The sequence below is a fragment of the Meles meles genome, chromosome 13 (assembly GCF_922984935.1).
Source record: "Meles meles chromosome 13, mMelMel3.1 paternal haplotype, whole genome shotgun sequence".
Lineage (NCBI taxonomy): Eukaryota > Metazoa > Chordata > Mammalia > Carnivora > Mustelidae > Meles > Meles meles.
Window position 1 is genome coordinate 8,957,050 of NC_060078.1, and position 15,387 is coordinate 8,972,436.

Sequence of the window (15,387 nt, forward strand, 5' to 3'; positions counted from 1 at the left end):
CAACTGGAGGTAATTCATGCTTTGTTGAGGGTGCTCTTTTTGTATATGGTGGGCATGAAGTTTATTTCTTCAGCCATCCAGATACATTGTAACTTTGAAGCATGTTAACGGACCTTTATCTTAAGTAGAGATTGAGATCCTGGGCTCTGGAGTCAGAGCGCCTGGGGTCAGTTGTTTACTTGGGGACCTTGAGGAAGTCCCTCTCCTTGTCAGTTGGATTGCCGAGAGTATGCTGGACCGAGTTCATAAATAACAGATTAGCACAATACTTTACAAACGGGCACCCGAGAAGTGTGAGTCCTTATTCTTTTCTGTCTCATAGATGTGAACGCATCTGGGCAATGACAGTGAATTAAATAAATATTGCTTTATCTTGATGCCGACGTAACTTTAGTAAGGTCAGTTATGCAAAGTTTTTGAAAATCCAAGAGACTGCCTCCAAAGTCTAACGTAGTGTTAACACCAGGCTAACTCAGAAGGTTCGGTTGTTGAACAGATACTGGTTTAGCTTCTGAATCCTGTTTTGTGCCTCATCATGCTGGCCTTTTATATTATTGAGTGAAAGAAGCAAGCTTTGTCCATGGCGGAAATTCAGCGTGTTGTTCCTTGCTGCAAGATGGCAGGATATGTGTGATGCTACCAAATTTCAGTAGTAAACACAATCAGGAGGCTAGAAATGGACTGGACGGGACAATTGGATTATGCAGTGGGAGCGCATGGAGGATTTCTCATGACACAGATTGTCTTCAACATTGTGGGGAAAGGGAGCAGGGATAGCCTGCTCCTTCCGGAAACTGTCTCATCAGTGAAGGTTGTAGGCAGTCGCCTGCTGTCTGTGGAGGAACTGGCTGTGGGGTGACACCTAAGTGCATTGCCAAACCCCAACAACCAACCCCTGACCTTGAGAACCATTCGTGTTCTTTATGAAGAGGTCATTAAACGTCTTTGAATGAGAACATGTAAAGATTGTTTTCCTTAGAAGCTTATTCTTGGAAACCACTAGAAGGAACAGAGCAGATCCAGGGAAAAACATCAATCACTGCAAATATTTACAGGCTCGGAGAGCCAGTGGGTTATCCTTTGATCACTGAATTGCCTTCATTCTGGCCTATGTGTAATGGCCAGTTTAGCTGAAGAAACTTGGGGTGATGTCTCTTTTTAAGTGATGCCCGTGCTGATGCTTACATCCCACATCCGTGAAGGCATTGTTCTTAGCGGTGACTTGTCCCCACCAATACCCTTGTCTTCCTTCTTCCCCACTTTTGTTCATAAATTCACTTGGAAACCTAAGCTGTCCCACCAAAACATCCTCAAATTACCTAAACAATTTTAAGATGTACCTTGTTATAGTTTTGTAACTATGTTAGAAGGGTTAGAGTCTAATTATATTATTAACATCTTCGTGGTTTACAATGGTTTTACTTGTTTCAGTTCACAGTGAGGACAATTAGTGTGGTTTTATTGCATTTGCTTCTGATGTGTGTTTTCTTTATTATTTTAGATCGTGTTGCCTCCTCACCTAGAGAGAATAAGAGAAAAACTGGCAGAGAATATCCATGAACTCTGGGTTATGAATAAAATTGAACTTGGCTGGCAGTATGGTCCGGTATGTAATTTTGAAATTTATTTTCCGATTTGTTAATACATCTTTCTAAAAAACATAACTTTTTCTCACTCATCCTGCTACGTGGTGACATGAATCGATTAGATTGATTTCCCCCCCCGCCACATTAGTTTTTGTCCAGTTTTTCTTTACAAGAGGGAATGACATTATTGGCGTGTTCGTTGAAGAATGGCCCAGTTGCCTAGACAATTGAAAAGTCATCATTCTTGAGGGTGAAAGTTATATTTTAAAATCAAGGTTAACATATATAGACAATAGGGATTGATTTCTAAGCCACTGAGGGGGGAAAAAAATCTCATTGAAATTGAAAGTGAAAGTTGAAAATGGAAAGAAATTAGTCATTTTCCTTTTCCTTTATCTGGTGCTTTGCTTCTTCTAGTCTTAACTGTGTGTAGTGGTCAGTACCGGGCCTGTGGACAGAGGGCCACAGTTGGTTTCATAGGTGGAAGACGGGCTGAGATACAATGATTGAATATATTTCCAAATTATTATTTAAAGATCATAGTGGGGTGCCTGGGTGGCTCAGTTGGGTAAGCATCTGACCCTTGATTTTGGTTCAGGTCATGATCTCAGGGTTGTGGGCTCGAACCCCAAGTCGGGCTCCACGTTCAGCAGGGAGTCTGCTTGCGATTCTCTCTCTCCCTCTCTCTCTGCCCCTCCCCCATGCTTGCTCTCACTCTCTCTCTCAAGTAAATTAAATAATTTAAGAAAATGAAGATCTTTATGGTTTGTCAATAAAATTTATTTTTTTAACAATTTTCTGTGTAATTCCAGTGTATCATATACCTTATTTTTGGCAGGACTGTGGCAACACTTATATTTTTATAATATTATTAGTCTAAGAATCCCAAAGATTATAACGCTGTCTTATACATTTGACTGACTATAGAAAGGAGTGTATTCGTCTTGTCATAGCTCATTGCATTGAGCTTTGAATAAAGAATATTTTTTATTAGTGTTGGTGGTGACTACTGTATGATACCCCACGCCACTCCCTCACTTTTATATATCTGTTTAGAACTTCCCATTCTCACATAAACTCTCACAGGTTATTGGGTTAAATTTTCCTAATAGCACATAGGGCTGTTCTTTCAGTTTTGCTGGCGATAGCATCCCTGAGAGTTGGGCCTTGAGAGTGGTTGCAAGTGCTCGTGAGGAGCTCGGACTGGGGTCCAGATTTTCTAGCTTTCACTCTAAAACTGTTTTCACTGTAAGACTCGCTAATGCTCTTACGTGTGGCCGAGGTGGGAGGTGGCGAGTTTGTGTGCAGGGGGAGGAGAGACATGATTGGGAGACATGTTTTAGAGTTCACGTTCGGGGTATGGGCAAGAGAGGGAGGGAAGTCTGGGCAAATTTCCGGTTTTAGCTTGGACACCTGAGAGGACGTTGGTGTCCATGATTCTCTCGTATACAGAATGGAGGCGAAATGGACATTACATAAATGGGGAGCAGATTATTTCAGGACTTGGACACCTTCATTTCTACTTTGATGTTTAGAATTCAGAGTGAAATTTTCTAAACATAGATTTCATTTCTGTACTTAAGCATTTAATCAAGTAATATTCTTTCATGTAAGTCCTGTTCATTTGTAAAGATCACCAGGAAGAAAAAAATAATATGTTATTTTTAACTTAGTGATGCCTGAAGAGTTAGAAAAAGTTCTTGCTTAGGTTGTGTCCTTTTTAGGTGGCATTTCTAGAACCTGACAATTATTCTCATGGAGTAATTTTTGTTCCCCAGCTGTCATCTTGGGACTACAGCATAGTGATGCCTGTGTCATCTAGGTTTCTGAGCAGATAATCTGTTTACAGGTGCAAGAATCTAAGACATCTTTCTCATTAATTCATTCCTAAAATCTAGAATTTTGTTTACTCTGATGGCTGATAAACACTTGCAAGAGTAAATATGAAAAGTGCCCATCGGCTAAGTGATTTCATTAAGGTGAAGGTATGATTTGCAGTATCTGCAGGTTACGCACAGTGGGTGAGATGATCCGCTGGAACCACTGTGAAGACTTTAGATCAGTCAGTCATCTTGTCGACTGGCTTCTCTAGTCTGGCTCTAAACACATAAAAGTACTACACATTAAAACTAAGTCAGCACTACTCCTTTCTTACATAGATTTCATTTCAACACATGAAACATTTGTTGGGTGCCTACCATGCGCCAGGCATGTTCTGGGTGACGGGAGTACATCAAAGACGAAAAAAGAACAAAATTTATCTTTCTTTGGTCTGACATTCTAGTGCTAGGAGATAGACCGTAAACCGGCAAGTGCGTGTCTGGTTCTGCTGGCATGTGGAATTTGTTACAGAAGAAAATGAAAGTGTAGGGTGAGTGGGCAGATGGTCATCTTGGGAAGGAGAACAGGATGACCCTGATTGGGAAAGTAAGATTTAAGCAAACGTTGGAGGAGGCTGAGCAGGGAAGCATGTGGGTGTCATGGTAGAGCCAGCTTGGGCCCTGGGGGCCAGGAACTACACTGAACAGAACATGGGGCCGAGGTTAGGCCAGGTTTTACCACTGATCATAAACATTAGCGTGCCCGGGGGCTTATGAGGACAGCTTTGCTGGGGCGATGAGCTGAGCCTTCCTTCTTGCTTCTCCCCTTCATTTTCCTGCCATGCTGTTGTGGATTGCTGTGGCTGGTGTCTGGATTGGAGATGATTATCATGAGGATTTTCTGTCCCATTTCAGGTTAGAGATGACAATAAGAGACAGCACCCGTGTCTGGTGGAGTTCTCCAAGCTGCCTGAACAGGAACGCAATTACAACTTGCAGATGTCGCTTGAGACCCTGAAGTGAGTTTCTTACCTTTTCCTATTTTCTGATCTGCCTGGCCTGAAACAAACAAGGTGTCAATACAGTTTAATTCAGTTAGAATTAAATTAATTAACTCAGAACTTTTCATAATGCCCAGGTGGATTGGATCAGGATTTGTTAGGAATTAGACTTCTGACCCTGCTATTTTATGTCTTTATGCTTTATAAAGTATTTAGTGAATACTAAATATCCATAGAGCCTTCTAAATATGGATATTTTGGGCATGACAGAGTACGAGAGTTCTCTGATCAGATACGTTGCTGCTCACAGTGTGGGCCAAGGACCAGGTCTGTCACAAACTGCTTTTGATTTGTGACAACATAAGTAAAGATACTAATAGTAGGTGGTGAGAAAGGTTTATGCCAATTTAAGGGAACAATTATATGTCTTACTGAATCTCATAATTTATAAAATGTAGGCTTATATTTTATATGTCTTCATTTAAAAATTTTAAGTTTCTCCAACAAATTTTATTTGTATTTTATCAGAGAATCAGATCATGATAGGCTAGAAATTAAAAAGAAATTGGCCTTTTATCACAGATAGTTTGAGAAACGCTGCTCTAATATATTTTAAAGATGCTGAGTTAAAATAATTGTTTATTTTGCTGATGGATTTTTCAGTGCTGTGAATCTCTAATATGGTATGGAATCCATATTTGTTATTTCCCTGTCTTATTTAACCATCCCATCTTTTTTTTTTTTTTTTTTTTTTGTCAGAGAGTGCCTCGGGACCATTTGCCTGAGGAACATACTTTGAGAAAAGCAACCTTAGACCATTTACATGTCGTCTTTAAAGGCAGATTCACTTTGCATTCAGGGAATTGGCCACTTATCATTGCAAATGAAAGAATGAGGTGGAGTAAAAATAAAGGAAGGACAAGAATTTTAATACAAACAATTTAGAAAAGGGGCATCTGGGTGGCTCAGTCAGTTAAGCATCTGACTCTGGATTTTCAGCTCAGGTCGTGATCTCAGTGTCATGAGATTGAGGCCTGTGTCTGGCTCCGTGCTGGGAATGGAGCCTGCGTAAGATTCTCTCCCTTTCCCTCCCCCCCTCTTCTCTTTCTCTCTCTCTCTCTCAAAAGAAAAGAAAAAAGTCCAGAAAGTATTTTTGAAAGACTACCTTTTCTTAATTCCTTTTCTGTCATTGGTGGCCTCTAGAACTAGATTTATTCAAATAGATCACTTACTCTAATGCATGTTTATGTTAGGCTTATATCCTTGTGTCTATTTTTGTTTCTTTCAGTTTTGTTAAGAGTAAGGAGTTATTTCCCTCGAAGTGATTTCACCAAGGATTCAGAACATAAAACTTCACCACTGTTTCAAACTTTGGGTTTTGGGTTCAGGTGTATTTCTTCAAAGTTGCGGTTCTAATAATCGTTATGGAAATTAACATATATAACATCTAGTGAGTTTAGGTTCTACTAGTAATTTGAAAGGAAAGGGAAATATATACAAATCAAGTAAATTGAGAACCTCCCAGAGATAATGCATGATGCGTGAATCTGACCTGTGGACCCTGTGTTTAGGGTCCCCTGACTCCCTTTGTATTCTTGGTTAGCGGCTTGTACATTTCAGTAAGTGATTCACAGCAGCTCACCATTTGCTCATCTTTTACAACAAAATGTTTTATTGAAAGGTCATGGTCTAAGATTATTCAGTTAAATTTGGATTACATTCCCTGTAATTTTAGTGATTGACAACTAAGCCAGCTATTGCAAAGGACAAATCCCAGGAAGCAGGGAAGTGGAGAAACCTCCTTATTTGCATAGTGTGCTGAGTCTGACTGCCTGTAATCTGACCTCATTCCTAAAGAGGGACTGGTGGCTGATTTGATTAATCATCACAGTGCCTGTACTGAGGTGCTGTTGCCCATCATGAATGCTAATGACCTTGTCCCTGAGCTAATCCTCAATACTTTACAGTGAGCTGATTTAAAGTATTTCTTTAAAATCTAAATAGCAGGAAGAACCCCTACTTCTCCAAAATTCACACCTAGCCCAATCTCAGTAGTTGGTGGTTTCTTTCTGTGTTTCCATTACAGCCTTGTTTAGTTGGTAGCTCCCAGAGCAGAGTAGGTGAGAACACAGGCTCTGGTGTTAGATGGTACAGGGTCAAGGACTTGCTGCTCCAAAGGGAATCTTAGATTTCCCAAACCTTAGATTTTCTTCCATCAGTGAAATGGGGTCATAGTGGAATGGAATGGAGTGGTCATAGAATTGTGGTGGGGACTACATCCTATAATAATGACCAAGCTTGGAGCACCATATGTCTGACACACTCCATAAAGGTATCATGGGAAGGATCAAAACTTTATTCCCTTGAATTCTGAAGAGTGCCGAAGTAACAAATAAGCAGAAGATTACTACAGAATATCCCTTATTTTGGGCTGAAGGGTGATTTCACGTGGATGTGAATGTTAGATGCTCTGTCTGTGCTTTAGACTGGCTGGTTATCTGGGCGCTGCAGAGTCCTGCAGACTTCCGGCTCCCTCTCTCGGGACAACCTTGTGCTTCCAGCAGGCCTGTTAGCCCCGTGCCCAATTTAGCCTGTGTCACTAAAGGTTTAAGCTCTGCTTTACTTAACAGTAGTTCCTGAATTTCAGATCTTAATTTTGGAATAAATGACTCATGTTTAAGGAATGAATGATACAGTGATTTTTTAATCAACATCTTATATTTTCATAGAATCTTTCTTTGTAAGTTAGCAAAACTAGAGCAAGACTAGAATAATATTTTTCTTCTGGTCAGTAGGTTTTTGTTTCTTTTTAAAGATTTTATTTATTTGTCAGAGAGAATGAGCAGGGGGAGCTGTAGTCAGAGGGAGAAGTAGGGTCCCCACTGAGCAAGGACCCCAATGAAGGACTCTTAATCCCAGGACCCTTGGATCATGACCTAAGCGAAAGGCAGATGCTTAATTGACTGAGCCACGCAGGCATCCTTGATCAAGTAGTTTTTTCCCTAAAATTGTTTGTAGGAAAAGCGATGTGTTTATATACATATGTAGGGAGGGATGAGAAGCATAAGGACACAGGGACACCAAGGAGAGCATAGGAAAGGGAGAAAAGTAGTTAAGGAAGAGACATGATTTTTGTCTAAAAGAGCAGGTTTTCCCCCTAACTTTATACTTTCTTTTTGTTTGTTTTTTGTTTTTTATTTTTTCAGTCTCGTGCCAGCAGCAGTTTTCCCGATCTCTGCTGTGATTCTTGACGTTGAGTCCTGGGCTCACTCCTCTCTCTGTTGCACAGTCTCTAGGCATTCTTATCCACACCCATAACTTCTTATCACACCCATCACACACCCAAACCCACACAGTTGCTGACAGCTTCCTAAATGTGCATTGTTACCCCAGACACCTGTTCTGTGTGTATCCCATTCCTCAGCGCTATTTTCCCTGGATCTGAGGCAGCTTGACCCACAGCCTTATGTCCCCTGTGAGTGGTATCTCCGTTCATCTGCTGCACAGGCCAGACACCCGGGGCTTATCCTGGACTCTTCCTTATGTTCGATCCCTGCATCTAGCCCATCAGTGGGCCCAGCCCATCACCAGGTCCTCTCCAGCGTATCTCCAGTCTGTCCCCTCCCCCCCTTTCCACAGCACTCCTCTTGGTCTGAACCACCATCACATGTCCCCTCGACTGCCCTGAGAATCTCCTCACTGTTCCCCCCACTTACTTTCTTCCAGTTCATTCTGTGCACAGCCAGAGTTCATGCACCTGTACCTTGGCATACTCACACACATGGTGCTTGGAACTGTTCACGGCCTTCCCATTGCACTCATTGCAGGAGTCTGCGTGAGTCCTGGGGACCTACCCCGGCCACTTCTCAGCGTACCTACCCAACTCCTGTCCTTGTTCACTATGGTCCAGCCCCCGTGGTCTCTTCCCTCCAGTGACTCAGATTTTTTACTGCCTCATCTGTGCTGTTCCTTTAGCCTGAAAATTCTTTATCTGATGCTTAGATGGGCCCCTTCCTACTTTTGCTTCCTGTTTCTGCTTAAGTATACTTCCTGGATGAGACCTTTCTCACCCACTTCTCCTCTTCTCTTCTTACACCTTTTAATATATTTTTTTTTATTGCTCTACCATTTCCATTTTTAATATTATTCTCTGGGGTTATTTACTCTTTTCCTTTCTTACTAGATTAAGTTACATGAAGGTAATGATTTTCTTACATGATTTTTCTACATGATTTTACTTTCTTTAAACTCCCTATCTTATACCTTTTTTTTTTAAGATTTTACCTAAAATTTAATGTGATAACAGTGTGTGTGTGTGTGTGTGTGTGTGTGTGTATGTGTGTGTGTAATACACACAGCTCCATTTACCTATACCATCTGTCTTTCTGTCTCCAGATTTTCATTTTTCAGATGTTGTGGAGGAAAGTGTGAGTGAACTGTAGATACTTGCCACATACCTACTGTGACTAGGCCCTAGAAATTCTGTAATCCAGAAGGATAAGCCATTCTATCTTATTCTGCTGGAATAGGAGAAACCATTATTGTCGTGGATAGTGAAGTCATGTTGTTCCGTATAAACCTAGAGGACTCTAAAGGTTGAGTTCTACAAGTGAATTGTAAGGATCTGTCTTGGGAAAATCAACAGAAGTCATTCAGGGGAAGAAAAAAAATACAGAATACAAAATATCTTTAAAAAATGGGCAAATAGTTCCTGGCAAACAGGGACCCTGATGTGTCATTTGAAAATGAAATTTGTTCTAAACTACAAAGTCCCCTACAGGATTAACAATATCTGGGGAATTTGTATCTAAAAAAGGTTGCGTTTCAAACCAGGGGTAAAAGATGAATTATTTAGTAAATATTTTATGGAGAATTAGATACCCATCTGGGAAAAAAAATAAAGTTAAGCTATGCCTTAAGCTAATAGAATCCCCTCATCATCACCCCCACACAGGAAAGCATGGACATTTTCCTTTAAATGATTTTACAAATGGGAAATTTCTGAGTGCCATATAAAACCCAAAAGCCATAAGAAAAGATGGAAAATTTTCAGTTGTATAAAAACAGATTTGAAATTCTGCTTAGAAATAACAATACAAAGAAAATAAAAAGACAAACTAGAGGAAAACATTTGCAACTCATATCCCAGACACAGGAAGAGCTTCTAAAATGCAATTAAAACCCTATAACTAAAGGGAAGTTGAACAAAGAATATTTTCACAGGCAGAAAGTAAGTACAGATATCAAGCATATGAAAAAGGTGCTCAAATACACTTATTTTAAGAAAAATACAGGGATGCCTGGCTGGCTCAGTCAGCGGTGTGCAACTCTTAATCTTGGGATTATAAATTCAAACTCCATGTTGCATGTAGAGATTACTTAAAAATAAAATCTTATAAAAATACAAATTAAAATGATAATGAGATAACTTTCTCTCCCCTTTTTTTTTTTTAAGGTTTTATTTGTTAGAGAAAGAGAGAGTGAGAGCGAGCACAAGCAGGGGGAGTGGCAGGCAGAGGGAGAAGCAGGCTCCCAGCTGAGCAAGGAGCCCAGTGCAGGACTTGATTCCAGAACTCTGGAATCAGGACCTGAGCTGAAGGCAGACACCTTACTGACTGAGCCACTCAGGCTCCTTAAGGAGATACCTTTTTAACATACCAATTGACAAAGTTTAAGCAGAGAACTGTCTGGGAAGGAGGCAATGTCATACATGTCTGGTAGGAATGTAAATTACTACCAACTCTATAGACATTTGGGAATACTTGTGAATCTTTAAAATGTAAGCTGGTAATTCCATGTCTAGGAATTTTTAGCCTATAGATGAAGGGCACAGTACATGTATTAAATGTATGGGGTTATTCATTATAGCATTGTTTGTAATAAGAAAAGATTGAACAAAGAACTGGGTGAAAACATGACACATTCAACTAATGGAGTACTTCAGAACTGTTGAAAAATAAACCGGCTTTATATGAAAGAACAGTATATCAGAGTTACAGAGTAAGGTCAAGATAGAAAATTGCAGAGAGCTGTCTTTTGTATGTACCCGTCATGTAAAAGGGGGGGAAAAGAAACAATATGCATTCCTGTGCGCACACACACACATGCACGCACACACACACAAGTCTGTGTTAGTATTTGCACAGACTGTAGCAGGACATTCAAGAATCAGTAGCAACCAGTGTCTTTAGGAAAAGAAATGGGACTGCATGGAGGGGATTGGAGGACGACTTACTATTCAATATATTGCTTTTGGTAGTAATTGAAATATCACATGATTTACACATTACTCAAAAGTAAATGATTTAGAAATAAATGTTTTTCCTTTGCTTTAAAGGCATTTTCTGCTCTCCTTTCAAGGTGGAATGTTGCTCTTGATTCCCATCCGCCATTATGTCGGGTTATTCTGGAGATGGAGAATGAGTTCTTGCAGCTTATCTCTGGTTTTGTTTTCCAGGACTTTGCTGGCATTAGGATGTCATGTGGGGATATCAGACGAATATGCTGAAGAAAAGGTGAAAAAAATGAAGCTGCCTAAGAAGTAAGTTGAATGTCTAAGCAATATTAACTAGTCTCTGCATTGATTCAATCGTGTATTCAGTTACTTGGGTGCAAATGGATTTTCCAGTCTATTTGCACCCAAAAAACTCTTGATAGATACGTGTATGACTTGCCCATAGAGGAAACGAAACTCAGAAAATCTTGGGAGTATATTATAAAAAGTGTGCTATTTTCGTTGCATGTAGGTATGTGTGAACACTTCGTTGTCCATATCCCTAACTGCTTATGTCTGGTTTTCCACTTTGCACCAAAAGATGTTTTTAATAATTTTATTTCATTTTTTAAAGATCTATTTATTTGAGAGAGAGAGAGAGAGAATGCAGTTGGGGGTGAGGGACAAAGGAGAGAACCTTAAGTAGGTGCCACGCCCATCAAAGAGCCTGACGTGGGGCTTGATCTCATGACCCTGAGATCACAACCTGAGCTGAAACCGAGTCAGATACTTAACCGACTGCACCACCCAGGCACCCCTAATTTCATTTGTTTTTTTACCAAAAAGCAAATTTTAGGACGAGTTATAAAGTTGGTGTTATTACCCCCATTTTAAGTTGTGTAAACTGAGGCCATGAATGCTATAGGGGTGATTTTGCCTGCTGGGCCATATAGCCTCTGTCTATGATGCTGTTGAACTTCTCAAAAATCCAGGTTTTTTCTTAGTGGCTAACAGGTGATATGTCTTTTGGGTATTAAATGAGTAAGTGCTCAATGAATGATTGCTGTTTCATGTTACTATTTTTGTTTTGTTTCAATTTCCGAGGCCTGTGCCTTATAGATAGATAGCAGGTCTGGCCATGTGTTAAGTTATATCATGAGCATAAAGCAAAAGAGCCACCCCATACTCTTAATTGGTCACCCTGGCCTCAAGTTACCCCTGATAAACATAAAATCAAAATAGAAATCGTGAGCTTGCCCTGCAGATGCCAATTCAGGCAAGTCCTCTGGTTCAGCAAACACTATTACTCAGGTATTCCGTTAAAAAAATGTCTGAGGGAAATGGGAAGGGGAGATGAACCATGAGAGACTATAGACTCTGAAAAACAATCTGAGGGTTTTGAAGGGGCGGGGGGTGGGAGTTTGGGGGAACCAGGTGGTGGGTATTATGGAGGGCACATACGGCATGGAGCACTGGGTGTGGTGCATACACAATGAATTCTGTTACTGAAATGAAATTAAAAAAAAGGAAGAAAACCTGGAAGGAAAAAAAAATGTCTGAGAGCTATGTTATTACTTAGCACATTTTTAGGTTCTATAAGTTTTCCTCAGAAGTTTAAGCACATCCATTGGATGTTGTTTTATGGCATTTTCACATATTTACATTTTGAAATGACACTTCTATGTCAATTTTCAGTGTCACTAAAAAAAGCAGATCCACAGTGATGAGATATGTACTATCATCTATTTAAAACTACATATAAATGTTGATATTATGTTTTTTCCATCATTTTGTTTTTCTCTTTGAATTGTATTTCCAATCCATTTCCTTCATACAATGTTACCCTATTAAAATATGTTTTGATTCATCACTCTGTCATATTTCTTTATAACTAAATCTAATTTTTTTTTTGTTTTGCTTTTTGTTTTCTGTGGTCACAGTCAGTAAACATTGACATTTTTCTTCTGAGGTATTACAATTAATTTGGTAAACAGGTGTTCAACATAAATTCATTTTTGATAAAAAAAAGTAAAAATAAGATTTTATGGAAAATAGTGCATAATGAAATGGATTCAGCTATTCTTTTTTCCATTTATATCATATACCCATGTATAAACGTTTATTGATAAAAAGAGACAGGTTCTGGGTCATTTGCATTCTTTGTTTACATAAATAAGTTTTTCTTTAAAAATCATTCAGTTTAAAGGAAAAAAAATCTGTTGAAAGAATGAAAGACAGCAAAAAAAATCATTCAGTTCAGTGAACTGAAACTTAATAGTGGTCCATCCTCAGAAATCGTGTTTGATGGGGAGCCTGCGTGGCTCAGTGGGTTAAGCCTCTGCCTTCAGCTCATGTCATGATTCCAGGGTCCTGGGATCAAGCCCCACATCTGGCTCTCTGCTCAACAGGAAGCCTGCTTCCTCCTCTCTCTCTTTCTGTTTCTCTGCCTACTTGTGATCTCTGTCTGTCAAATAAATAAATAAGTAAATAATTTAAAAGAAAAAGAAATCATGTTTGATGACCTATCACTTGATGACTAGTCATGTCCTTCCTTGTTCAGCTTTTTTAAAGTAAAAAATTAGAAACTACCTTACTTAGGAAAGAATTTTTTAGCTTTTTATTAAAGTTCATCCCAGTAAGTACTGGGATACCTGGTGGCTCAAGTCAGTGAAGCGCCTGCCTTCCGCTCAGGTCATGATAGTGGGGTCCTGGGATTGAGCCCCGCATCTGGCTCCCTGCTCAGTGGGAAGTCTGCTTCTCCCTGCCTGCCACTTCCCCCTGTTTGTGCTCCCTCTCTCTTTCTCTCTTTCTCTGTCTCTGTCAAATAAATAAATCTTAAAAAAATAAAATAAAATCACTTTTATCTCGGTTTTTTGGTAATTATATCACAAAGGCATTATTAAAATGAAAAAGAACAACAAAAGCTAGTAGTTATGTCTGTCAATTTAATTAGAAGATACCTTACTTAACCTGATGTATGTAAGGATAAGAAGATAGAACTATTAATTTCAGATTACCTTTGACAGCATGACATATTTAAGAAACTATTATGTGCTGCATGTGTTTATCTTGTCACAATTTGGAGGCAAAGTAGTCAATCTGAAAAGTATGAAAACATTCTGTAGGATTCCATCTATATGACGTTCTGGAAGAGGCAACACTATAGAGTCATTGAAAGTATCAGTGGTTGCCAGGGGTTGAGAAGGTGGAAGAGATGGATGGTCAGAGCACAGAGGATTTTTAGGACAAAGAAAATATTGTGTATGACACTATAATGACTAGATAGTGTCATTATACATTTATCTAAACCCATTAAATGTACAATGCCTGATATAAACTAGGGTCTTCGAATGGTAATGATGTTGCAGTGTAGATTCATGAATTGTAACAGATGTACCACTTTGTTTGGAGAATGTTGATAATGGGGAAAGCTGTGTGTGTGGAGGCAGAGAATAGCACTGTGTCTTCATCTCAATTCTGCTGTGAACATAAAACTGTTCCAAAAAATAGTCCAAAAAATAACCAAGCGCCCCCCCCCCCCAGGTCAGAATTTAGCTTATTCAGTTTATGGAATTCATTTGCCATAAAATCTAATTGGTAAAACCAGTTTTCTCTGTGAAAGCCATCAGTTTAAATAGAATTATCATTGGTCGGAAAATGTCAGGCTTCTTTATTCTGTTGAGGTAAGTGGGTTAATGTTTATTCCTATAGTAGCCACTTCAATTCTGATATCTAAATCTGAGATAAATAGAAACCAAATGATTGATCAATGGATACACAGAGCATAGAGTTTGCAATAAGTTAGTCTTCTTGAGGGATTGATTAAAGTCCTCTGCCTTTGTAATATTTTATTGATGCCTTTTATTTGTGTTGCTTTTAGTAGTTCTGCATTACTTGAACATAAATGGGGAAATAGACACAATGATGTCATTAAATGAAAACTATTCACACCTGCTGGAAATCTATCCTATGTCTCAATTTTTCATGAGATACCATCTCATTTGTTGGCAAAAATTAAGAAATTTGGTAATAGCAAAGATTGTTGTGGATGTAGATCCACATAAGTCTTAAAGGTTGGAGTGTGTTTACAATCATTTTTAAAGCAGTTTGGCATAATTGTATAAAATTAAACATTTGCACATCTTGATACCCAGCAGTCACTCCTAGAGATATGCCGTAGAGAAAGTCCACACCAACAAACATGAAAGCCATTGTTTTAGAAATATTATCTGTAATAGCATAAAAATAAGGGAGAAGAGTAGGAGAAATACTATTTAGTAGGAAGATGGATTAAGTTGGATATAGTCACACAATAAAATTGATGAATTATAGTCATAAATGGCAACATAGATGAACCTAAAAAATAATGTTCAGGATGGATAAAAATATACCCGACATGGCTATATAAAGTATAATACTGTCTTTAAGACTGAAAAACAAACAAAACATACTTATATAATATGTGTGTGTGTGTATCTATGTGAGGAGCATACAGATAGATACAGTGGTTTTAATAATATTCTTAACAAGGTGGTGGATTAATGGAATTCACTTTATTATAATGCTTTAAACATATTCTTTTGTTTGTGTCAAGAATGGTTATTTTAAAAAATAAAAATATGACAGAGACAAATCCAAGTACATCAGTAATCACAATAAATGTGGATGGATTCATTTTTTCAGGTAAGATACAGAGATTGTCAGATTGGATTAAAAAAGATAACTCATGGTTTACACATCCCACAAAAATAATACAAAGCTATAGG

General features: G+C 38.8%; 1 protein-coding gene across 12 annotated transcripts in view; it reads left to right on the forward strand.

Annotated features, from left to right (window-relative positions):
* Positions 1-15,387, forward strand: part of RYR2 (ryanodine receptor 2) — a 749,188-nt gene that overhangs the window by 445,643 nt on the left and 288,158 nt on the right. For all 12 annotated transcript variants that reach the window (XM_046026812.1, XM_046026816.1, XM_046026818.1 and 9 more), the window contains 3 exons: positions 1,502-1,606; positions 4,322-4,425; positions 10,865-10,948. In XM_046026812.1, the coding sequence (XP_045882768.1) occupies positions 1,502-1,606; positions 4,322-4,425; positions 10,865-10,948 (293 nt within the window). The remainder of the gene's footprint in view (positions 1-1,501; positions 1,607-4,321; positions 4,426-10,864; positions 10,949-15,387) is intronic.